The following is a 23,338-nucleotide window of genomic DNA, read 5'->3' as shown; positions in this document are numbered from 1 at the left end:
TATTTATTTATTATTTTATTCACTGTGTGTGTGTACATGTGCCACAGTGCGTGTGTGGAGGTCAGAGAGCAACTCAAAGGAGTTGGTTCTGCCCGCCACTCTGGTCCTGGAGCTTGTACGAGGTTAGCAGGCTTGGCGGGAGGCACCTTCACCCACTGAGGCATCTGGCTGGCCTGATCTTCACTTTCCCCATGCATTCAAGTCCAAATGCATTATTTGTTCATAGTGTACGTGCAGACGCAAATGTGTCTCTGTAAACACCTATAGGCACAAATGCCCCCTGAGATGTAAAATGAACCCCTTTCCTCCCTCTCTTCATCTTGTGTATTATGGGATGTCTGGCTTGTTTGCAGGTTCTCCTATCAGGTATTGGATTTTTGCTGTTCTGGAGACGTGTGTCTGGGTGTGTGTCTGTGCACTGCAGCACAGGCTTTGTGCTGTGTTCTGTGGGGAGAAGGTCCCAGCCTGCTGTCCAGACCGCCTGAGTGACTGCAACACTTGAAGAAGCTGTGACACACTAGAACTCAATCAGACTTCCCCAGGACTCAGTCAAGATGCCAGGCACTAGAAGCCACTTGTTTTTATAGTTCTTGACTGTGTCTTCCCCTCCCCCTTCCTTCCTTTCCCTTTCCATCTCTTCCTTTCTTTTCTTATTAAACAAAAGATCTTATTTTATGTGTTTGTTCGCCTGCATTATGTGCACCCCGTGTGTGCATCAGGACCCGGAACCCCCATCATTGTGATCACTGTGTGGGTTCTGGGACCTGAGCATAAGTCCTCTGCAGTACCACCAGCACGTGCTCATAACCGCTGAGTCCTCTCTTCTGCTTCTCCTTTTTATTTTATCATTGTACATGCGTGTGGGCCCATGTATACCATGGCACCATGTGCAGCTCACAGACAACTTCATTCTCTCCTTTCCTATTTACATGAGTTCCAGGAACTGGACTTGTCTTTCCCTGTGCTGTCTCACTGGCCCCAGGCATACTTCTTTTACAAGGGCTAGCCCTCCTAGCCATGACCACAGTGCTCACTGCAGGTCCCCCCACAGCCTGGGGGCTCAGAATGACATATGCCCTTTTACACAGATAATAAGAAAATCAGAATTATGCTCTGACCTGTAGCATGAAGGGAGCTTCAGGTGTCAGTGTTTCTAAATGTGACTGGCCATGTGTAGCCACGCCGCCTTGTTTCAGTGCTGTGACTAGACTCTTTCCCTGGGGTGTTTGTCTCTTCGTGGTCCCTCTTGGGAAACATTTGCCAGCCTTATTAGAGAACCCCAGATCAACCCTGTGGCCCTTTGAGCTTGTTTCCCTTCAGGTTTTTATCTGAGTGCGGCAGTCTGTCCGGCTGTCTGCGTCTGTGGTTGGAATCCTGCTGCACACACAGTGAGCTATTTGCTTGTGGCTTTCTTAAGGACAGGCTGGGTTTGGAGCTGCCTAGTGCCCTGTGTGTGGCGGGTCCTCAGTAGAGTGTGTCCTATCCGATGGCTCTCTCCCATGGTGAGCATGCTGGTCTCTGAGCTCAGCATATATTAACAGCATGTACTGTCCACCCGTGCTTCAGAGTGACCACTGTGTCACTGTCCAGATGTCCCTTCTGCTTGGAGTCCCTGCCTTCCAGCATTGCCTGAGCATCCTTCTGAAAACTTTTATCCTAGTCTCTTATGTTTGAGATCCAGTTTGGACACCATGCTTTTCTTGAAGTTATGAACTGAAGTAGAGGCATGGTGGGTTCGGTGGATCCACAGAGCAGTGTCCTCCTGTGAGGAAGACCGTAGAGACAGACATACAGTGCAGTTGGCTGTGTGAAGCTGGAGGCAGGGATCAGAGTGATTGGCAATGAACCAAGGAACGCCAAGTATTTCCGGCAATACCAGGAGCTGAAGGACTCAGGAAGGACCCCTCCCTTAGAGCCCAGGGAGGGAGCTGGCCCTGCTGCACCTTGATTCTTGACTTCTGAACCCCAGATCAGGGAAGGAACAAACTTATCTTGGTAAAGTCACAGGTTTAGGGTGTGAAGGCAATGCCCTGTGCCTGGCACCTGGCCCTACCTGTGTGTTCCTGGGGGAAATGGAGAGAGAAGCCAGGTGTCCACACAGCTAGGCCCAGTGGCTGTCAGTGCTTCAGGAGAGGGGAAGGCTTCACCTTAGGTAAAGGGCCTTGTTGCCAATCATGACCACCTGAGTTTGATCCTGGGAACCCAAGTTGTCTGTTGCTCTATACACACATATACATGTGTGCGTGTGGGCACATGCAAACACACACACACACACACACACACACACACAAAGAAACTTTTAAAAAGCAAGTATTTACTCTAACTTTTAGTTTCTAAACTGTTTGCTTCCTTGGTATTTAAACAAGCAGCGTTTACTGGCTCTGAAGGCACTGGGCAGTAGGCAGGCCTCTCTTCTTTATGGCCAGCACTGTCCCTTGTCTCCTTGGACCACCCCAGGCCTACAGTTATGTTATGACCGCACTATTTTTTAAAAAAAGATTTATTTATTTATATGTATGAGTGATCTATTTGCATGTATGTCTGCATGCCAGAAGAGGGCATCAGATCTTATTACAAATGGTTGTAAGCTACCATGTGGTTGCTGGGAATTGAACTCAGGACCTCTGGAAGAGGTCTCTTAACCAGTGAGCCATCTTTCCAGCCCCTGACCTCACTTTTAAAGACCCTTCTCAGAGATCAGCCATGGAGACCACCAGCCTTGGCAAGCATTTGGTGGGAGGCCCCTCTGCAGCCACCCCTTCCTGGCCTGGGCTTTGACCAGAGCCTTCTATTAAGAGCCTGGAAGCCTGTGGTACAGCTTGTATACAAGGCTGGGCTGTAGCCCTGTCTCGGGGTCCCTGATGTGCTTTCCGTATTTTTCTTTGTAAAACTAAAAAGGCCTGAAAATGCTGTGCAGCAGGGGTTCCAGAGGACCCTGCTCACCATGACAGAGCCGCTTGACAGCCATGGGCTTAGCTCAGCAATGAATTACTGCCGTAGTCACCAAGCCTTAACTCACAGTGTTTCTCAGAGTGGCTAGGAAGAGTCCCTACTGATGACCCTTTAGGGCCTTATGCTGACTTAGCTCTTGGAGGGGACTGTTGGACTCCTCCATGTGATGGCAGAGAGTAACCCTCACACCTCCACACTCCTGCTGATGTGCTGGAGGCTCTCTGCACTGTGCCCAAGGCCCCAGAGTGTCACAGTAGCCATGGAAACACGGGTTTCACAGCTTTTCTACTGCCCACAGGGTCTCAGTGTCCAGTGCCATGTTGACTTTTGACAACTCACAGTGACTCCAAGATGTATTGGAAGTGTATTCCTTGCTTATCTCCTGTGGGACCTCATTCTACAGAGCCCACTGGGTCTAGGCCACTGTAGAAGGAACTCTACAGTGTCTGGTCTGGGCTCAGGTCGCTTGGCTCTCTTGCTTTTGGTCTCCGCCTCAGTTACCTGGCATGTCAAATGGTCCTAAGTTTTGTGTTAGTGCTTCTGCAGCAAGCATCCGGGGGAGTTGGGGAGAGGGCTCTGAGCTTTAGAGCAGGCTTCCTCTATCCCAGCACCGTGCATGGCAGACCTTACTTGATACAGTTTTCTGTCCCGGGCAGGGAGCTGGGTGACAGAGCAAGACAAGGATGCCTGATGGATGGAGCAGAAGAGAAGAACTGGCGGTTGGGGTCTGGAGCCCTGTGCTTCCAGTGGGATCTTTTGCAGAGGTGGGCTTGTGGTCAGGAGAGGGACATGAGGCAGAGGCTCTCACACACAGGCGGAAGCCACATGGCCTGCCTGAGGCCTTCCAGCCGGTTATTTATAAATAACCAGAGAGGTTATTTAACCTCTCTGTGTTTCAGTGTTATCTTCTGTAAAACAGGAAAACAGTGTCAGCCTCACAGAACCCCTGCAGCCACTGTTGTGGTCTAGGGGCCTGGCTGAGACATGCCTGCATGTTTCACTGCAGGCCCAGGCTTCTGCCTCTGCCATAGTGATAGACGTCTGACCTCACTGCTTGTGTCTCCACAGGGGCTGAGGAAGTGCTGCTGCTGGCCCGGAGGACAGACCTGAGGAGGATCTCTCTGGACACACCTGACTTCACAGACATAGTGCTGCAGGTGGGCGACATCCGGCATGCCATTGCCATCGACTATGACCCACTGGAGGGCTACGTGTACTGGACAGATGACGAGGTGCGGGCTATCCGCAGGGCGTACCTGGATGGCTCAGGTGCGCAGACACTTGTGAACACTGAGATCAACGACCCCGATGGCATTGCTGTGGACTGGGTTGCCCGGAACCTCTACTGGACAGATACTGGCACTGACAGAATTGAGGTGACTCGCCTCAACGGCACCTCCCGAAAGATCCTGGTATCTGAGGACCTGGACGAACCTCGGGCCATTGTGTTGCACCCTGTGATGGGGTAAGGCTGAGACTACAGGTGGGCTCTGGGGTAGTCCCTTGCTCCCCAGCCCCCGAGGTATGCAGAGTTCTGAGTCAGTGAGTAGGGCTGATCTAAAAAGAGTATTTCTCAAATGGCTTGCAGTGCTGCGGTTGCAGTTGGTCCTTGGACCGGACTTGGAGGTGCTCAGGGACAGGCCACGGGGCAGTGGTGAGAAAGCCTGCAGGGCCGGGCGATGGCTCTGTTCCTGCTTAGCAAATATAAGAACCCAAGGTGATGCTTAGGATCCACCAAAGAACTGGAATGGGGCTCGGGAGATCACTCAGCAGTTATGTGCTTGCTGTGCAGATATGAGGATAAATTCAGATCCCCAGAAACCCATATCAGTGCCAAGGGGACACGGCTAAGTTGGAGCCTCTGACCCCAGCAGCTGTGCCCGGTGGTGTGCTAGAACTTAAACTGACCAGACCCTGATGGGGAGGGTGCTGTGGGAGTCTGGGGGTGATGTTGGGTAGGGTTGGGAACCTGTGTCTGAGGGACAGGGCTGGTCAGGAGTCATGGCTGCGGTCTTCCGAACACTGAGTATAAATGTGTTCCCTGTTGCGGTGAGGAACTGGAACACAGCAGGAGCTGCAGATGCCCACAGATGCTGGTGCCAGTGCCACATCCTGCCTACCTATGGGCCCTGCCCCAGGCTTTTGGCACAGCCCATTGTGGGGCCTTGTAAACCAGAGAGGTTGAAGGGGTCCTGTGTGGAGGTCCAGCAGTAGGGAGCACGGTCTTGGGGGCAGCGGGTGGTGGAGAGTGTGGGGAGGTTCTGTGCAGTGGGGAGCACGGTCTTGGGGGCAGCGGGTGGTGGAGAGTGTGGGGAGGTTCTGTGCAGTGGGGAACACGGTCTTGGGGGCAGTGGGTGGTGGAGAGTGTGGGGGAGGTTCTGTGCAGTGGGGAGCATGGTCTTGGGGGCAGCGGGTGGTGGAGAGTGTGGGGAGGTCCAGCAGTGGGGAGCACGGTCTTGGGGCAGCGGGTGGTGGAGAGTGTGGGGAGGTTCTGTGCAGTGGGGAGCACGGTCTTGGGGGTAGCGGGTGGTGGAGAGTGTGGGGAGGTTCTGTGCAGTGGGGAGCACAGTCTTGGGGCAGCGGGTGGTGGAGAGTGTGGGGAGGTTCTGTGCAGTGGGGAGCACGGTCTTGGGGGCAGTGGGTGGTGGAGAGTGTGGGGAGGCTCTGTGCAGTGGGGAGCACGGTCTTGGGGCAGCGGGTGGTGGAGAGTGTGGGGAGATTCTGTGCAGTGGGGAGCACAGTCTTGGGGCAGCGGGTGGTGGAGAGTGTGGGGAGGTTCTGTGCAGTGGGGAGCACGGTCTTGGGGCAGCGGGTGGTGGAGAGTGTGGGGAGGTTCTGTGCAGTGGGGAGCACGGTCTTGGGGCAGCAGGTGGTAGAGAGTGTGTGGAGGTCCAGCAGTGGGGAGCACGGTCTTGGGGCAGCGGGTGGTGGAGAGTGTGGGGGAGGTTCTGTGCAGTGGGGAGCACAGTCTTGGGGCAGCGGGTGGTGGAGAGTGTGGGGGAGGTTCTGTGCAGTGGGGAGCACGGTCTTGGGGCAGCGGGTGGTGGAGAGTGTGGGGAGGTTCTGTGCAGTGGGGAGCACGGTCTTGGGGCAGCGGGTGGTGGAGAGTGTGGGGAGGTTCTGTGCAGTGGGGAGCACGGTCTTGGGGCAGCGGGTGGTGGAGAGTGTGGGGAGGTTCTGTGCAGTGGGGAGCACGATCTTGGGGCAGCAGGTGGTGGAGAGTGTGTGGAGGTCCAGCAGTGGGGAGCACGGTCTTGGGGCAGCGGGTGGTGGAGAGTGTGGGGAGGTTCTGTGCAGCAGCAGCTCTTCAGAGACCTGGGGCCTGAAAGTACACAGAAGAGTTTGCTCTGTGGTGGTGGCCAAAGCGCAGGGTTGTCCCTAAAGAGGATGATGACAAGGAGCACTGGGGTTATTTGAAGCTGTGGGTGAGGGTGAGGAAGCAGGGGGCTCTGGTGGTCAGCTTAGGTGATGGGTCAGGAAGCTTAAGGATCTACTCCCAGCTACACCACCAGAACTCAGTGAGGTCACAGCCCCATGGCCACAGAGGTCTCGTGTGTGAGATGAGGCAGGAGCAGATGCCAGGGCCCTTCCCAGACTGTGACTTCTGAGCCTGAGCATCCAGGGAAATGGGATGGCAAATGAAGTGTGCGTGAGCTCAGGTCCCAGGAGGAGTGTTTCATACAGAGGGCACCAGGAGGCAGGTCAGAGGTAGCAGGTGACAAGGCTCTGTCTTGAGCCCAGAGTGGCCTGGATTTTCTTGAATTAAAACTTTTGCCCTCTGCCGCCCTCCAGATTTTTCCTTGGGTATATGGGAACTTTGCTTCTGTTTCTAGAAGACTCCCTGTTACCCTTCTCCCTAATGCTCTGGACTCTAGTAAACAGCTCACGGACAGGAGTGCCCCAGATGATCTACAGGGTCACTTCCAGAAGTCTCCTATGGGCTGGGATCTGAGCCTGCAGCCCCTGGGAGCCCAGTGTTGTCCTGTGCTGATGGGGTGCACTGATAAGCCTATCAAGCTGTAGGCTGTGTTGGATAACAGACTAGGGTAGGTGTGTCCCTCAGAATTGGGGTATAGCAAGGGCAGAACAGACACTATCATGGCCATTTGCTTTTTCTCTAGCCTCATGTACTGGACAGACTGGGGGGAGAACCCTAAAATTGAATGTGCCAACCTAGATGGACGAGATCGTCATGTCCTAGTGAACACCTCCCTTGGGTGGCCCAACGGACTGGCCCTGGACCTGCAGGAGGGCAAGCTGTACTGGGGGGATGCCAAAACGGATAAAATCGAGGTGAGTGAGGCCTCTGGAGCACAGATGTCCGTGAAGGAGCATACAAATATAAGAAGCCACCCTGTATAGTGGCATCATGTGACCATATTCTTCAGTGTTGTCCTGAAGCCCAAAATTTTATGCAGAGGCCAGGCCTGGACACCCTTCAGCCCATCCCATGTGTTTGCCATGGGCATCAGTGGATGGCTGTGTCCTGCTACATGGCCAAATAGAATCCTCAAGGAAATCGTGAGGGGTTTGGGCATATGGCTTAGCTGGTGGAATGCTCACCTAGCGTGTATGGAAGAGCCCTGGGCTCAGTCTCCAGTATCACACACATAGGGTGTGGTAGTATAGAATCTGATCACTCAGGAGGTGGAGGCGGAAGGACTGGGCATTTGGGGTCCTTGACTACGTAGTGAGTCTGATATTACCTGGGATATTAGGATATTGTCTCAGAAAAGAAAGAAACAAAACAACCAATAACCCTTCCCCCAAAACAAGCAAAAGGGGTGTGGTTACACATGTCTTTAATTCTAGCACATGGAAAGAAGGGGCAGATAGACGGATCTTTTGTGAGACTGAGCTAGCCTGGTCTAAATAGTAAGTTCCAGGGCTAGCCAGTATGCTAAATAGTAGGCTAGCCAGGGCTGCATACTGAGCCCCATCTCAAAAAGAAAAACAAAATGGTTTATGGGAACTGGCTCAGTGGGGAATGTGGTTGCTGTGAGTTCTAGTCTTGGAACCCACATGCTAGAAGAAGAAGATCAACTCCTGCAAGTGTGTTTTAGCTCTACATATGAGCTGTGCCACACATGCGTGTCCTCCATCCCGTGGCTGTCTCTGTCTCTGTTTCTCTGTCTCTGTCTCTCTCACACAATGAAAAAATTTTAAAAGTTTAAAAATCAAATTAAATATGCAATTAAAAAAATGGTTTCTGAGGTCTCATTCTGACAGTCTGAAAGGCCTTGAGGAGGTCTGTGCTGGCTTTGAAGCATGAGGCAGGAGGATTGGTATGAATTTGAGATCAGCTGAGTTACGTGGCGAATCCTAGGTCTTCTTGGGCTACATGGTTGGACCCTGTCTCAAAACAAAACAATCAAAAAATACTGGGTCCTCAGGTATCCTCCAAGCAGCTTAGGAGATAAAACTGAAAACTGTTGCAGCCAGTGGCTGTACCGCTGTGAGTGTGGCAGGCTGGACCACAGCAGTTGGTGTTGTTGGGATTAACAGTCCAGGTTCCCTGAGCAGCTGCCACTTCCTCAGTGCCTGTGTGTCTTTGGCAGAGCTGCTTGGGTACTTTTGATGGGCTCTCAGGGCCTGGTGACCCTGTCAGCATCATGAGCACTCCTTTACCCTGCTTGGTGCCCTTCCTCAGGGTGGACAGCTTCCTGCTTTTTCTGGTAACTTCTTGTTGCTCCTTGTTTGTGGGCACCATGATTGTTGAAACCACCATTGAGGACACTCTCTTTATGGTTCTGGAGCGGCCTGAGCTGAGTGGCTTCTGAGAGGATAAGGAGCTGGAGAAGAGGTTGTCTGAAATTTTGTTTCCTGGGGAAGGGGAGTCTTCAGTGCCAGGGGGAACATGAGCTCAGGGTCAGAATGGGGAGCTGTCCTCCTCTTGGGGACGCAGGGAGCTGCCTTGTTTATCATGGACTTCCCCATTGATAGTCTCTCTTTTTCAAAAAAGAAGTCATTTTGTTGCTTGTGAGCTTGCGTCTCCTGGACCAGTGAGCTGAAGCCAGCTTCTTCCTCCAGGGCAGCTAAGGCATCTTGGTCTTTGGTACCCTAGCTGTCAATGGGAGCCTGACAGGGATACATAAGCACCCAGAGATGCTGGTCCACAGAGCTGTTGCTCTGTGCTCCCAGCAGAGTGGTCTTTAGTACGTTCAGTCATAGCTACTCCCATGCTTCTGTCCCTAGCCTCTGGGGACACTCTTCTCCTTTCCGTCTCTGTGACTTGGTTTTATGGGTATATTTTCTATAACTAGACTTCTCGATATGGCCTTTTATGTCTGGCTTTGTTGGGGACATACTGTATTCAGGCTCTGTGCTGTCCCTGCACAAACACTTCCTCCTCTTCTGTAGCTGGTCACATGCCCGTGTGTGGGACATGCCTTGAAGTGTCTCCTCAGACCTTCACTCTTGTCCATCTGTCAGGAATGAGATTCCTGTCGATATTCATGTACACATTTTTGTCTGAATACAGTTTCTTCCCTCCCTTGAGTGTATATTTGGTAGAGGAATTGTGATATACTTGCTGATATATCTCTCTCTCTCTCTCTCTCTCTCTCTCTCTCTCTCTCTCTCTCTCTCTCTCTGTGTGTGTGTGTGTGTGTGTGTGTGTAAGCCATAGGTTCATAGTAGGCATTTTCCTTCTCTTTGCACCAATCCAAGTAGAATCTTTAGTTGTTAGATTCTACCTGCCTGCCTCTGTCCTCCTGAGACCAGCTACCATGACAGGCTCCAAGCTGGCCATGCTTTTTGTCCCGTACAGTCTGCTGCCCCTTCTCAGAAAACCCATCTCTGGGGTCTTCTCCTGACCATAGCATTCCTGGGTCTGGGTTTCCTGAACTCTACTTGGGTCTGTGCCCTCCTTTTGGGTCAGAATAGGATGTTCTCTGAATCCCACCACACCCAGCCCATGGTTTGGGAATTCTTATAAGTGTGTGACCTTAGGGAAGGTGGCAGCTGCTGCAGAACTGGTCCCCCAGGAACTTGAATGACAGCTCCTCCTTAGGTTCAAGGGTCTGGGGAAGGCCAGAGAGCTGCTGAGCTAATTGTGCAGATGTGTGGCAGTTAGTCAGGATGCTGTAACAGGGAGCTGGGGATGTAACTTCTTAGTGCTCAGAGTTGGGCCTTAGCATGTACAACACACACATACGCACACACACACACACACACACACACACACACACACGCACACACAGCCACCATAGCACATTTCTGTAATTTCTATTCCCACCCATTAGAGCAGGTAAGAACTACGTATTGCCATTTTCATTTTCTCTCTCTGTCACAGGGAGGAGTCACCTGGGAAGCTCTGCCACTGTGCTAGCCCAGATCCAATCTTGTCCTCACCCTGGGTGTGGCTGGACCTAGCCAGGAAAGCTCTGGCCTCCTCTCATTTTGCTTCAGGGCAACCCAGGAGTGGGAGCCAAGGCGGAGCCACCTGGTGTCTGCCACCCTTTTCCCTGGTTTCTCTGTGGGCTTCTTTCACTGTTCTAGAATGGATCCAGGGAAAGTGTGTCCCTACTGCGGCTCACATTACGATGCTTGCAAAGTTTAGTCTTATCAGTAGGGCTAGGGATGTAGCTCAGGAGGTAGGATGCTTGTCTATCGTGCATGAGATCCAGGGTTCCATCCCAAAACATGGCATAAACCAAACATGGTGGTGTACACCTGTAATTCCAGCATCAGGAGGCAGTGGCAGGAGGAACAGAAGTGAATTTGGAGCCAGCCTGGGCTATATGAGATCCTATCTCAAGAAAGATGATAAAGAAGGAAGGAAATATGAACAGAACAAGGGGCTAGCCAGATGGCTCAGCAGGCGAAGCTGCTTGTGACCAAGCCTGTGATAATTATGTTCAGAGCCTTGGGACCCACATGATGGAAGGTGAGGGCTGATTCCTGCAGCTTCTCCTCTGACTCACACCGTGGCACATGCACATGTGGGGTGGGGGAGATGGTCTGACCTCTGGTAGGTAAAACTGCTGTCTTGTCTTTCCTTACCTGAGGATTATTTTCTTCTGGCATCCTTCCCAGGCTTGGCCAGTATTGAGGAATTAGAGTCGCTAGGTAACCCATTGCTCTCTTTAGACACACCAGAAGAAGGCATCAGACTCCATTGCAGATGGTTGTGAGCTACCATGTGGTTGCTGGGAATTGAACTCAGGACCTCTGGAAGAGCAGTCAGTGCTCTTAACTGCTGAGCCATCTCTCTAGCCTGAAACTCTGTCTTGGAAAACAAAACAAAGAAGAATGGACTCTGGGCTGTGCGAACTGAAGCTGTCTGTTACTGCCCTCTGCTGCTCACTTAACACCATTGAGCCAGTTAACACCATTGAGCCAGCTAGCTCAGCCCTAGCTGCAGTCTCCAGCCTAGACACCCCCAAACCTCCCCAAGCACCTGCACGTACCTGGTTCTCAGCAGTTCCGATGGCCTCCAACTCTGAATGGCCTTAGATTGGAGCCCAGCTTTGGTTTTTTGTTTTATTATATTTCCATGGTGGGTTACCTACTGATTAGTTTGGTCTTCTGATGCAGAAGGAGACTGAGGCCCATAATCTGCAAGGACTCATTCAAGGACATTCATTAAAAGATCATGGGGTAGAGTGGGGGCGACCCCTGGTGGTAGGTGGTCAAATTGCACTGTCTTCCCTGCTGCATTTCATCTCTTGCTGTGAACAGTAGCAGTTCAGTATTCAGCGCCCGCCTTGTAGTTTTTGCTGTCTGTTCTCCTAAGTACAACCTTTCTCAGGAGAGCAGCCAAGGCTTGTCTGTAATGACCTGGTGTGTTTTTCATCCCTTTCTCTGCCTGGGATGTTGCGATTGCCACTGTTGATCTTCATGGGTCACCAGGGTGCCACTCATCCTGTGGCTTTAAAAAACATCAACAAGGGGCTTGGCAGTTAAGAGCACTGACTGCTCTTCTAGAGGTCTTGAGTCCAATTCCCAGCAACCATAGGGTGGCTCACAACCATCTGTAATGGCATCTGATGCCCTCTTCTGGCACACAGGTGTAAATGCAGCTAGAGCACTCAAAATAAGGAAAAACAACAAAACCTCAACAAAATGAGAATACTGGGGCTCATACTGGTCTTGATCACTGTGTGGCTGAGGATAATCTCGACCCTTTTCCTTTCTTCCCCTCCTGAGTGCTAGGATCGTCCGCATGCCCTGCCAAGCCTAGCTCACTGGTGCTTGGGATCATGCCAGGTGTGCACTGTACCAGCTGAGCCACACCCCCAGCCTAAATGTTTGTTTTAACTGGCATAGCCTTTTCTAGAAGAAGACTTGGCTCTTGTGTGCCAGCATAGACAGGAAAGGAAAAGTACCACAGGCCTGCGGGGCTCGATTTATCACTAGAGGTGCCCAGAAGGGACAGAGTTTTCCCAGACTGTGATTTGGCCCTGCCCTTTGAAACTGTATTGTATGCCCACCCCAGTGCCTTAGCAGATGTTGCTAATGGATCCCAGGAAGCCTTCCCACAGTGCCCACCCTGTTCTGTGATCCCCTCATTGGTACTCCAGCCCTCCCCCCCCCCATGCGTGCCTCAGCAGCACTAGGGAGAGAGGACTCTTTGCCTGTTCACAGTGTCCACACCCAGGCTGTAGAGGGTGGAGGAGCAGCCTCTCCTCCATCAGCCAAGGACATGGGGAGTGTCATTTTTTTCAGTAAAACCTGGCATCTCATGGCACCTGGTTAGGTGCTAATGAAGCAGAGGCTCTGGGGCAGCTCAAGCCTGAGGCAGGCCCCAGGTTGGTTCTTGGTTGGTGTAGCCCCTGCCTATCCAGACTCCTGTTTCTGCCCACACACAGGTGATCAACATAGACGGGACAAAGCGGCAGACCCTGCTAGAGGACAAGCTCCCACACATTTTTGGGTTCACGCTGCTGGGGGACTTCATCTACTGGACCGACTGGCAGAGACGCAGCATTGAGAGGGTACACAAGGTCAAGGCCAGCCGGGATGTCATCATTGATCAACTCCCAGACCTGATGGGACTCAAAGCGGTGAACGTGGCCAAGGTTGTCGGTGAGTCCTGAACCTCCACTTGGCCAGTCAGCACCAGGAAAGGTGACAGGTTCAGACCTGGCCTTCGTGTCCAGAAGGGTATTCCACTCTGAGGATGGACAAGACAGGAAGTGGTGACTGTGTCTGGCTAAGGATAGGTGGGAGTGGGGGGTGGCACGTTCCCCAGGGATACACAGGTAGCGGTCAAGGGTTAGATTAGATGGGAATAGCTGAGGCTGACATGGGACTTCTTGCTGTATGCCAGGCCTTGGTAAGAGCTGCAGTGCCTCAGGCCAGCTGTGTGGTAATTTTAGCTCCATCTCAAGAACACTAGGAATGGAAGGAGAAGCCATGTGAGGAACAGGTGGAAACCTGGGACTCGCTGTATCTACCTTGTTTGTGGCTGAGCCGAGCTGTGCCTCTCAGACACACACTTTTTACCTGACAAGCAGGCCACTCCCATGCTTGGTGCCGTGCCTGGGTCTGCTAGTCTCAGGCAGGCTTTGTCTAGTAAATAAATGCAAGAAGACCCTGCAGTGGTTTGGGCCACTTGTTTGCAGTCAGCGGGTAGGCGTGAGGTTAGAGAGTTGCCTCAGGCTGGAGCCGAGGACCCAGGCTCTGTCCCCAACCCAACCAACCACCTGGAACTTCAGCACCAGGGGTATCTGTCCTCTTCTGACCATCTCTAACATTTGTACACATGTGACACAAATACACACACACACACACACACACAAATAATAAAACAAAAAAACAAAACAAAAAAGAAAAACCAAATCTTTGGGCTGACGAGATGGTTCAGTGGGTATAGGTGCTTGCTGCCAAGCCTGATACCCTGAGTTCAGTGCTCAGGTCCCACACTGTGGAAAAGGACACCATACCTAAAAGTTGTCTTCTTACCTTTACATATGAGCTACAGCATGTGTGTTTATGTGTGTATGCGTGTCATACATACATATATATGTAGGCACACAAGCACACACACACACATGCAGGCACATGCACACACACATGTACACACACCCATACATACGACACACACTTATACACATGTGCACGCACACAGGCACAAACACATACACTCATACATATCGCATATATGCACACACAGTAAACATGACCGAGGTGCCCAGCTTTACCAGTAGGAGGCAGACAGTTGAACTTGGATCTGCAGGATCAGGCGGGGTGTGCCTGGCAGAAGAAAGACAGCTGAACAAAGGCCCAGCAGGGAGGCGGCATGGGTGACCACAGGCGTGGCTTATGTCTCCTGTCACTGTGGTAGACCACATGGCAACCTGCAGGACTGACAGGCTTCATTTCACCATCCACCTGTGAAAATACACCTGCCATGCACAGGACACAGAAGGCCAGGCCCACCTGCGTCTGTTAGGCAGCAGATGAGAATGAAGCAATGGGCTGACAAGTAAACTTAAGAAATTGCCCCTCACCCCCATCTGTGATAAGGGGAAGAACATTCCTTTTTTAGTTTAAATTCTTTTTTTTTTTTTTTTTTTTTTTTTTTTTTTGGTTTTTCGAGACAGGGTTTCTCTGTGTAGCCCTGGCTGTCCTGGAACTCATTCTGTAGACCAGGCTGGCCTCGAACTCAGAAATCCGCCTGCCTCTGCCTCCCAAGTGCTGGGATTAAAGGCGTGCACCACCACCGCCCGGCTTTAGTTTAAATTCTTAACACTAAGTTGCTAAGGGTGCAATTTGGAAGCAGAGTGAGATAACAGGCTGGCCCAAAATAAATGAATGATACCTTCTGAGTGCTCTAATCAAAGATAGATGTCGTTTGCTGGCCATGGCAAACCTGAGTTTTAGAGGTTGCTAAGACAGTCAGTGAATTAAGGAACATTCTGGAAGAACAAGAAGAACCAATGTCATTAGGTTAGGCGTTGAGGAGGAGCAGTTGACCAGTTGTTGAGTTGTGGCACCATTGCTTGATGGGCTGGATGTAGCTCAGGCTGGGCCACCCCTCGTTTGAATGGTACCTTGAAACCTTCTGTATGCAGTTTCCACAAAAAACAGGTGTGACACCCCGGGACCTGCTGTGGTAGAGACCTGTTGTGTTGTGGCTGCTAACTGACCATAGTAGAGAAGGCTTTGGCTGCCACCGTCCAGGCTTTAACTCTTCTTTCCCGGGTCCCCTTTTGGTGGGTGGCGGGAATACAGGCACGCATACCTGCGAGCTGGGTGCTCCTCCCCTTCGACAGACCGCTGCCATTCAGAGCTGTGTGTTTGCCTCACAGGAACCAACCCATGTGCGGACAGAAACGGAGGGTGCAGCCATCTCTGCTTCTTCACCCCTCATGCCACCAAATGCGGCTGCCCCATTGGTCTGGAGCTGTTGAGTGACATGAAGACCTGCATAATCCCAGAGGCCTTCCTGGTGTTCACCAGCAGAGCCACCATCCACAGGATCTCCCTGGAGACTAACAACAATGATGTGGCCATCCCTCTCACAGGTGTCAAGGAGGCCTCTGCGCTGGACTTCGATGTGTCCAACAACCACATCTACTGGACTGACGTCAGCCTCAAGGTACCTAGTGTGAGGCTGCACACGCCTGCAGCTTCTGTGAGGCCAGCCCTCCACTCCACGGCTGGTTTCTTTCTTTCTTTCTTTCTTTCTTTCTTTCTTTCTTTCTTTCTTTCTTTCCTTCTTTCCTTCCTTCCTTCCTTCCTTCCTTCCTTCCTTCTTTCTTTCTTTCTTTCTTTCTTTCAGAACCTTTAGGGCTAGAGAGATGACTCAGTACCTGAGAATGCTTCCTTCTCTTCCAGAGGGTCTGAATTTAGTTCCCAACATTCACCTCAGGAGGCTCACTATATTCTGTGCCTCCAGCTCCAAGGGATCTATTCTCTTCTGGCCTTTGTGGGTACTATATATATATATATATATACACAGTGCACTTAAATGTACTTGGGCACACACAGGTACATATCAAATGTTTTTAAAAACTAGGGGCCTAAGGAATGGCTCCATGGTTAGGAGCATTGGCTGCTCTTCCAGAGGATCCAGGTTTGTGTGTGATTCCCAGCACCCACATTGTTTCCTGATGGAAAGTCCAGTTCCAAGGGATCCAGTGCCCTCCTCTGGCCTTAACAGGTACTGCATGCACAGACACATTCAGACAAAACACCCCAACACGAAACAAAAGTCAATCTAAAAACCATTTTTTAGTTTTTATTTTTATTTTCCTGAAATGAAGTTTCTCTGTGTAAGCCTGGCTATCCTGGAACTCGTTCTGTAGATCAGGCTGGCCTTGAACTCAGAGATCTACCTGCCTCTGACACCTGAGTGCTGGGTGTGTATCACCACTGCCCAGCTTCATTTTTTAAACTTAAAACTATTAGAGTATATGGGGGCTGGAGAGATGGCTCAGTGGTTAAGAACACTGACTGCTCTTCTAGAGGACCGGGGTTCAATTCCCAGTAACCACATGGCAGCTCACAACTGTATGTAACTTCTAAGATCTGACACCCTCACACAACATACATGCAAGCAAAACACAATACACATAAAATAAAAATAATTACTTTTTAAAAATTAGAGTATTGGGACTAAGGATGTATTTTAATGGTCAACAAGCTTGCCATGCAAACAGCAAATGTAAGAACCAGGGTTGGATCTTCTGGTGGGTGTGGCAGCCTGCCTGAAATCCCAGCTGCTGAAGGCAGAGGCAGGGTATAGCTGTTTTTGGCTACTTTGTGGTTTTTCTTTCTTCCACTCTTTCCACCCTTTCAACCCCTAACACTAGATAGGGGGGAAAAAAAAAAGGAGAGAGGAAAGAGATTCCTGAATAAAGTCAGAGGCTAGAAGGGGGGCTTTGTTGCATTTGACTACCTCCTGCTGATTAGGGACAGTGAGTTTCTTGGCGCATTTTTGACCTCTGTCAAATTTCCTCTTTCTTCTTTGTGAATACTTAATAAACCACAATTAACAGTGACCAACAACCCACTCTGCCTCTTGGGACCCTAGCATTAATATACCCTTTAAAAAATTCCCAGAATTCCAAATGTCATACAATCATAGAAATTATCTGTAGCTGGCAAAATCACACCCCTGCTAGAGCATGAGGCAAATCATAGTTAGCTGTTGTGGACAGTCTGAAGCGGCCCTGTATCCCACACCTAATTAAGACAAAAGACAAAAATATATTATAACATTTCTGTGTTTTTAAAAGAAACCAAAATTCCAAAATTGTCACCAGGGCAGGGGACTCTGTTGCAAGCTGGCTGGCCAGACTGGTTGTGTGGGTCCGCTTGGGTTTAGTTAAGAGACCTGTGTCATGAGTAAGGGGGAAGAATGATTGGAAAAGACTCCCAACACCAGCCTTGAGCATTTCTGTACATGCATGTATACATGGAAACACACACACACAGAGGAATTATAGTATTGAATATAACTCAGTTCAGGCTGATAAAATATTAATACACTTCCTTTTGTTTGTTTTTTATGTTTTGGGATACAATCTCTTTGTGGAGCTGTAGCTGGCCTAGAACTCGCTATGTAAACTGGTCGTCCTTGAACTCACAGAGATTTATTTGCCTCTGCCTCTTGACTCTAAAGGTGTAGTGCCCACAATTTAATAAGCAAATATGAATGGCTGTGCTGTAGGTCCAGGTGGCATGCCCAGGGCTTTTGCAGAGTGCTGTGGGAAATGCTTGGTGACTTGACATTGCCCCATGCTCTCCCACAGCCCGTTTACCTCATAACTCTTTTCACGCACAGTGTAGCTGTTTTTGTTCTGGATGGGGAGCAGGGGAGGAGACCTGTCTCCTAAATGGGACCCATGGAACGTGCTGATTCTGCAAATGGTTCTGGAATATAGTGATGCCTATGTGTTTAGGAGTTGCCCATGGCTGTTCTTGAGGAAAGCAGCTACATCTGGGAGATGTGAGAAAGCTGAAAGCTCTCCGTCCTTTTTGTAAAAGTTAGCTGATCCCTGTCCTAATGCACTGGGTCACTAACATACTTCAGTTACCTCTCTTCAAAAAACAACAAACAAATCATTTATCCTTGGGTATAGTGGTACATGCCTGAAGCCATTGGGGGGTCTGAGGCAAGAGAACTGTGGTGAGTTTGAGACCAGCCTGGACTATCCTGTTCCAACAGAGGAGGGCAGGGCCAGGGAGGCGGCCAAGAAAGATGGTCATGCATATCTTATGTTACTATTTGTTTCTTGTGGTTATTTACTTATTTTTTTAATGCTTATTTTTATTTATGCTCGTCTGATGTACACTGATATCTGTGGAGACCAGAAAAGGGTGTCAGATCCTCTGGAGCTGGAATTATGGGTAGTTATGAGATGCCCGATGTGGGTACTAGGAACCCAGTTCAGGTCCTCTGCAAAAGCAGCAGGCCCTCCTGACCTTCTGTCAGGTCTCTTTTCCTAATTCTTATTTATTTTGGTTTTTTGAGGTGGGATTTATCTATGTACTCCTGCTGTCTTAGAACTTGCTCTGAAGACCAGGCTAGACTCAAATTCAGAGATCCGCCTGCCTGTGTCTCCCTATGCTGAGACTAAAGGTGTGCACCACCATATCAGGCAGTTTTTTATTTATTTATTTATTTTTATTTTTTAAAGATTTATTTATTTTATGTGAGTACACTGTTGCTGTCTTCAGACACACCAGAAGAGTGCATCAGATCCCATTACAGATGGTTGTGAGTCACCATGTGGTTTCTGGGAATTGAACTCAGGACCTCTGGAAGTCAGTGCTCTTAACCACTGAGCCATCTCTCCAGCCCCCAGGTTTTTATTTTTTAGAGATGTATTTATTTTGTGTGTATGAGTGTTTTGCCTATTTGTATGTGTGTGCACCACATGTGTGCAGTGCCCTTGGAGGTCAAAAGAGCGTGCTGGATTCCCTGAACTAGACTTATAGATGGTTGAAGGTCATCCATCATGTAGGCGTTGAGAACTGGACTTGGGCACCTGACCCCTGAGCCCACTCTGGCCACGCCCTCTTCCCTAATTGTTAACAGTTCCTAGAGCATTTTCTTGTTGTTTGAAAAGTTCTATGCCATACATGCACACGCACACGCAGAATTTTGTTTTACTTATGTATGTGTATAGTCGTATGACTATATGAGCACATGGATGTTCAGTGCTCCCGGTGGCCAGAGACAGCATCGGATCCCTCGAGTTTGTGAGCTCTCTGAGGTAGGTGCAGCACTTGGCCTCTAGTTCGCACGACTGAGCAGCCAGTGCTCTTAGCTGCTGAACCATCTCTCTGCTCCCGACCTTTATATTCTTATTCACTCCCAGATTCAGGTGTGATCATTGCAAGTGTTTTAAGACTCGTGATAAAGGTCATCTTTTCCTGTGTTAGAGTCGTCGTTTGGAGACTCTGCTCTGTCTCCTGGGTTGATATTGGACCCTAACATGACCTTTTCCTTCCTCACCCTCCCAGACTATCAGCCGAGCCTTCATGAATGGGAGCTCAGTGGAGCACGTGATTGAGTTTGGCCTTGACTACCCTGAAGGAATGGCTGTGGACTGGATGGGCAAGAACCTCTACTGGGCTGACACAGGGACCAACAGGATTGAGGTAGCCCGGCTGGATGGGCAGTTCCGGCAGGTGCTTGTGTGGAGAGACCTCGACAACCCCAGGTCTCTGGCTCTGGATCCTACTAAAGGGTGAGGACTGCTTTTGTCTGTCACACGATGCAGCCCTTCTGTCTGTTCACAGGCCTCTGCCTTCGAGTGACTGGCCCCACCAAGCACTTGGTGCTATCGGCTGTGCTGCTTGCCACTAGCCTCACAGGTCCCAAGGCTGGCAGAACCCTAGAAGATTATCTTTCTAATTCAAAGAGGGGAAACTGAGGCTAGCATTGATGCTGCTGTCAGATACTAAACTCTGGCTGCTTTCATAAGGGCTGTCTTAAAAGCCACTCGGGCCAGTATCTTGGTGTCTGATTTTACACACACAGGAACAGGCTCAGAGGGAATTAGGGAGGTGTCTTCACTGCAAAGTGCTTACTCTATATGCATGAGGATCTGAGTTGGATCCCCAGAACTAACGTAAAAAGGCAGAGACGACATCGCCTGTAACACAAGCATTGGTGAGCCAGGGACAGGCAGATGAGGTTTGCTGGCTAGCTGGTCTAGTCAAACAGCAAGCTCTGGGCTCAGTGAGAAACCCTGACTCAAAATATGATGGAAAATCAGTGAGGAAGAAACTCAGTGTTAACTTCTGGATGGACACACACACACACACACACACACACACACGCACACACACACACGCACACACACACACACACACACAGAGTTCAAAGCAACTGATGTCCCGTGGCCAGTTAGATCATCTTGGCCCATCTGATGCTATCTCAGGCCTCCCTTCCACAATGGTGACCAGATAGCCCTTCATAGATGGCTTTGAGGTGCTTGGATTTATGGCTGTTCAGAAATGTTGGTTTACAAGCCCCTGGGCCTTGACCTAAGATCAACCTAAGGAGTCCCCCTTGGGAGCTGAGGCCTGGTGGGCCAGGTATGGTGTTCGCTGGTGTCAAGTGTCCCTTTTGGTGCAGGGCACATAGTCACTCTATAGAGCATCCATGCTGCCCTGGGAACAAGTGAACCCTGCCTGGAACAGATGCTGTGAGCTCAGGAGGACAGGAGGAAGAGAAAGGTCCAGGTGCTAGCAAAGGCCAAGAAAATCTTCCAAACCTTAGAATAAGGGTGTGAGCAATCTTTCCAAATGTGCAGGGGAAGGGGAGGAGGGGCCCCTCCATCCTACTTTAGCCCTGGTCAGTTTTTTCACTCTTGAGAGAAGAGACCCTTTATCTGTATTTGCCCACAACTCTCTTAATTCAGGGGACACACCAACACTCAGCCGGCTTAGTTAAGATGTTGCCTGCTTTGGCAGTCTTGTCTGATGGCTTCTCTACATGTCCTGTTTGGCTACACATGTGTCTTCCCACCCCCTGGGGAGAGTCAGCAGTGTGGCAGAAGCTTAGCTGAGAGCTGGCTCCTTCTTACTTAGCTGGGAGATGTGGCTGACCAACTTCCCCCAGGGCAAGAGGGTTAAGTCTAGGAGGTCATGGTTCCTCTCTGCCTTATACTGTGTGTTAAGCCAGGATTCAACTAAGCCCAGCCCCTCTCCCCTTCCAGCTATATCTACTGGACCGAGTGGGGTGGCAAGCCAAGGATCGTGCGGGCCTTCATGGATGGGACCAATTGTATGACACTGGTAGACAAGGTGGGCCGGGCCAACGACCTCACCATTGATTACGCCGACCAGCGACTGTACTGGACCGACCTGGACACCAACATGATTGAGTCCTCCAACATGCTGGGTGAGGGCTGGTGACCTCGGGGGTGAGGTGAGGGCTGAGTGGCGGGCTTTTGCTTCCATCTCCTTATGCATGCTAGCCTGCTCTGCCCAGTGAGCCACTTGGCAGAACAAAGGCACAGGCATAGATAGCACTTGCCCTCTCACGCAGCATGCCCCATCTAGCCCTGGTACCCTTATTGTAGTGTTGGGAATGGATTTCTGGGCTCTGGGTCCCAGCCAACCCCTGAGCCAGGACTGGTATTTCACCCTCTCTCACATGGTAGTGCTTTTCATTGGTGGGGAAACTGAGGCTAGGTATGTAGTAGGGCTTGCTTGAGATCACCCAGTAAGGGAGTTTTTGAGTTCCCAGGGCCAGATTTGGCCTCCACCTGCTAGTAGCACAATTTCCTCCTGCAAACAGATCCCTTTCTAACCTCTGTATTTAAAAACTAAGCTTTAAATACATGATATTTTAAAAATCTGGATATTTCTGTACATGTTTTTACTTTTTAGAAATAGTTTTTGGTTGGGCTGTGGCACAGCTAGTAGAATGCTTGCCCAGCATACATAAAGCCCATGGGTTTAATCCCCAGCACATCAGTTAGGTGTGGTGGTATAGCCTGTAAGCCCAGCACTCAGGAGGTGGAGGCAGGTCAGAGGGTCAAAGTCATCTTGGATACATGAGGAATTGAATTTAGTCTAGGATACATGAACGGATGGATAGATGGATCCATGGGTAGATGGAAGGATGAGCTATTGTTGAAACTTAACTTTTAAGTTACACTGTATTCAATTTTTCTGCTTTTTTTGTGATTCCCCATATAAAACAAGCATGTTCTCATATCACAAGCTTGTTTTTGTTAGTACCATATGTGCCATGATTAGAACATATAAGGAGACACGGGCTTGCAGCTCACACGCTGTAACGTGTAGATGTGCGGGGCCGGACCTGTGCCTGGTCCAGAGGCTCTGAGATCCTTTAGGCTTCTTCCTTGGATGGGACCTTATGCTGGCCCGCTCTGCCAGACCTGTTCCCTGTCTCTCCCTGGCATGCCTGTTGTATGGGTGCATCGGTGTGCTGCGCCCTGATCAACAGGCAGCAGAGGAAGACAGGGCTTCCCAGTCTACTCTATGTCATCTGCTCTTGAAGAGGCCGGGCCTGACCTCGGAATCTCAGACATCTGTTGTTTTCCATTGCTCTGAGTCTCCATGGGGATGTTATAGCCGTGTGCCTGTGGGGTTCAGGTAAAATGGCCTGTGTGCTCAAATAGACTAGATGGAGTTAGGCATGCTGACTCATGCCTGGAGTCCTAGCAGCTGGGAGGCTGAGGCAAGAGGGATCATCACGGGTCTGAGGCCAGCCGAGGCTGCACGGTGAGTTTTCTAGGCTTTCCTGGGCTTCAGAATTGAAATACTGGTGGAATAAACAAAGGTACTGTCTACTGAAAGCTCTCCTGTGAGTATCTTTTGGTTGATGTATAGGTTTCTACTGAGGACGCCGGGTGGGCTTGCCACATAGGTAGGCAACCAGTCAGCTTCATGAAGCCACACACAGGCTTCGCCACTTGTCTGAGAGTCCTGTAAATCAAAATTGACTGACTCTACCAGAAGCTCCCTCAGCTCGTCGGCCTGATAGCTCTCTTGCTGACCTGCATGCTGTGTCCCCACACAGGTCAGGAGCGTATGGTGATAGCCGACGATCTGCCTTACCCCTTTGGCCTGACTCAGTACAGTGATTACATCTACTGGACTGACTGGAACCTGCATAGCATTGAACGGGCTGACAAGACCAGCGGGCGGAACCGCACCCTCATCCAGGGTCACCTGGACTTCGTCATGGACATCCTGGTGTTCCACTCCTCCCGTCAGGATGGCCTCAACGACTGCGTGCACAACAATGGCCAGTGTGGGCAGCTGTGCCTCGCCATCCCCGGAGGCCACCGCTGTGGCTGTGCTTCTCACTACACCCTGGACCCCAGCAGCCGCAACTGCAGCCGTAAGTGCCTTGCCCCCTGCTGCATTCACCAGGCCTTAGCCCTTTAGCCACCACTATGGGCTGTGGTGGAAGAGAGCTTGTTGAGTCGGGGTTTCTTGTGTA

General features: G+C 50.5%; 1 protein-coding gene across 3 annotated transcripts in view; it reads left to right on the top strand.

Moving 5' to 3' along the window:
• Lrp5 (LDL receptor related protein 5) overlaps positions 1 to 23,338 on the top strand; it is a 100,040-nt gene that overhangs the window by 47,851 nt on the left and 28,851 nt on the right. For all 3 annotated transcript variants that reach the window (XM_034505885.2, XM_076914641.1, XM_076914642.1), the window contains 7 exons: positions 4,021 to 4,417; positions 7,074 to 7,245; positions 12,765 to 12,981; positions 15,210 to 15,499; positions 19,375 to 19,601; positions 21,078 to 21,262; positions 22,913 to 23,236. In XM_034505885.2, coding sequence (XP_034361776.1) covers positions 4,021 to 4,417; positions 7,074 to 7,245; positions 12,765 to 12,981; positions 15,210 to 15,499; positions 19,375 to 19,601; positions 21,078 to 21,262; positions 22,913 to 23,236 — 1,812 coding nt within the window. The remainder of the gene's footprint in view (positions 1 to 4,020; positions 4,418 to 7,073; positions 7,246 to 12,764; positions 12,982 to 15,209; positions 15,500 to 19,374; positions 19,602 to 21,077; positions 21,263 to 22,912; positions 23,237 to 23,338) is intronic.

Source organism: Arvicanthis niloticus, chromosome 1 (genome assembly GCF_011762505.2).
Source record: "Arvicanthis niloticus isolate mArvNil1 chromosome 1, mArvNil1.pat.X, whole genome shotgun sequence".
Classification (NCBI taxonomy): Eukaryota; Metazoa; Chordata; class Mammalia; order Rodentia; family Muridae; genus Arvicanthis; species Arvicanthis niloticus.
Note: the sequence above shows the minus strand (reverse complement) of the source record. Positions and strands in the feature narration are given on the sequence as shown.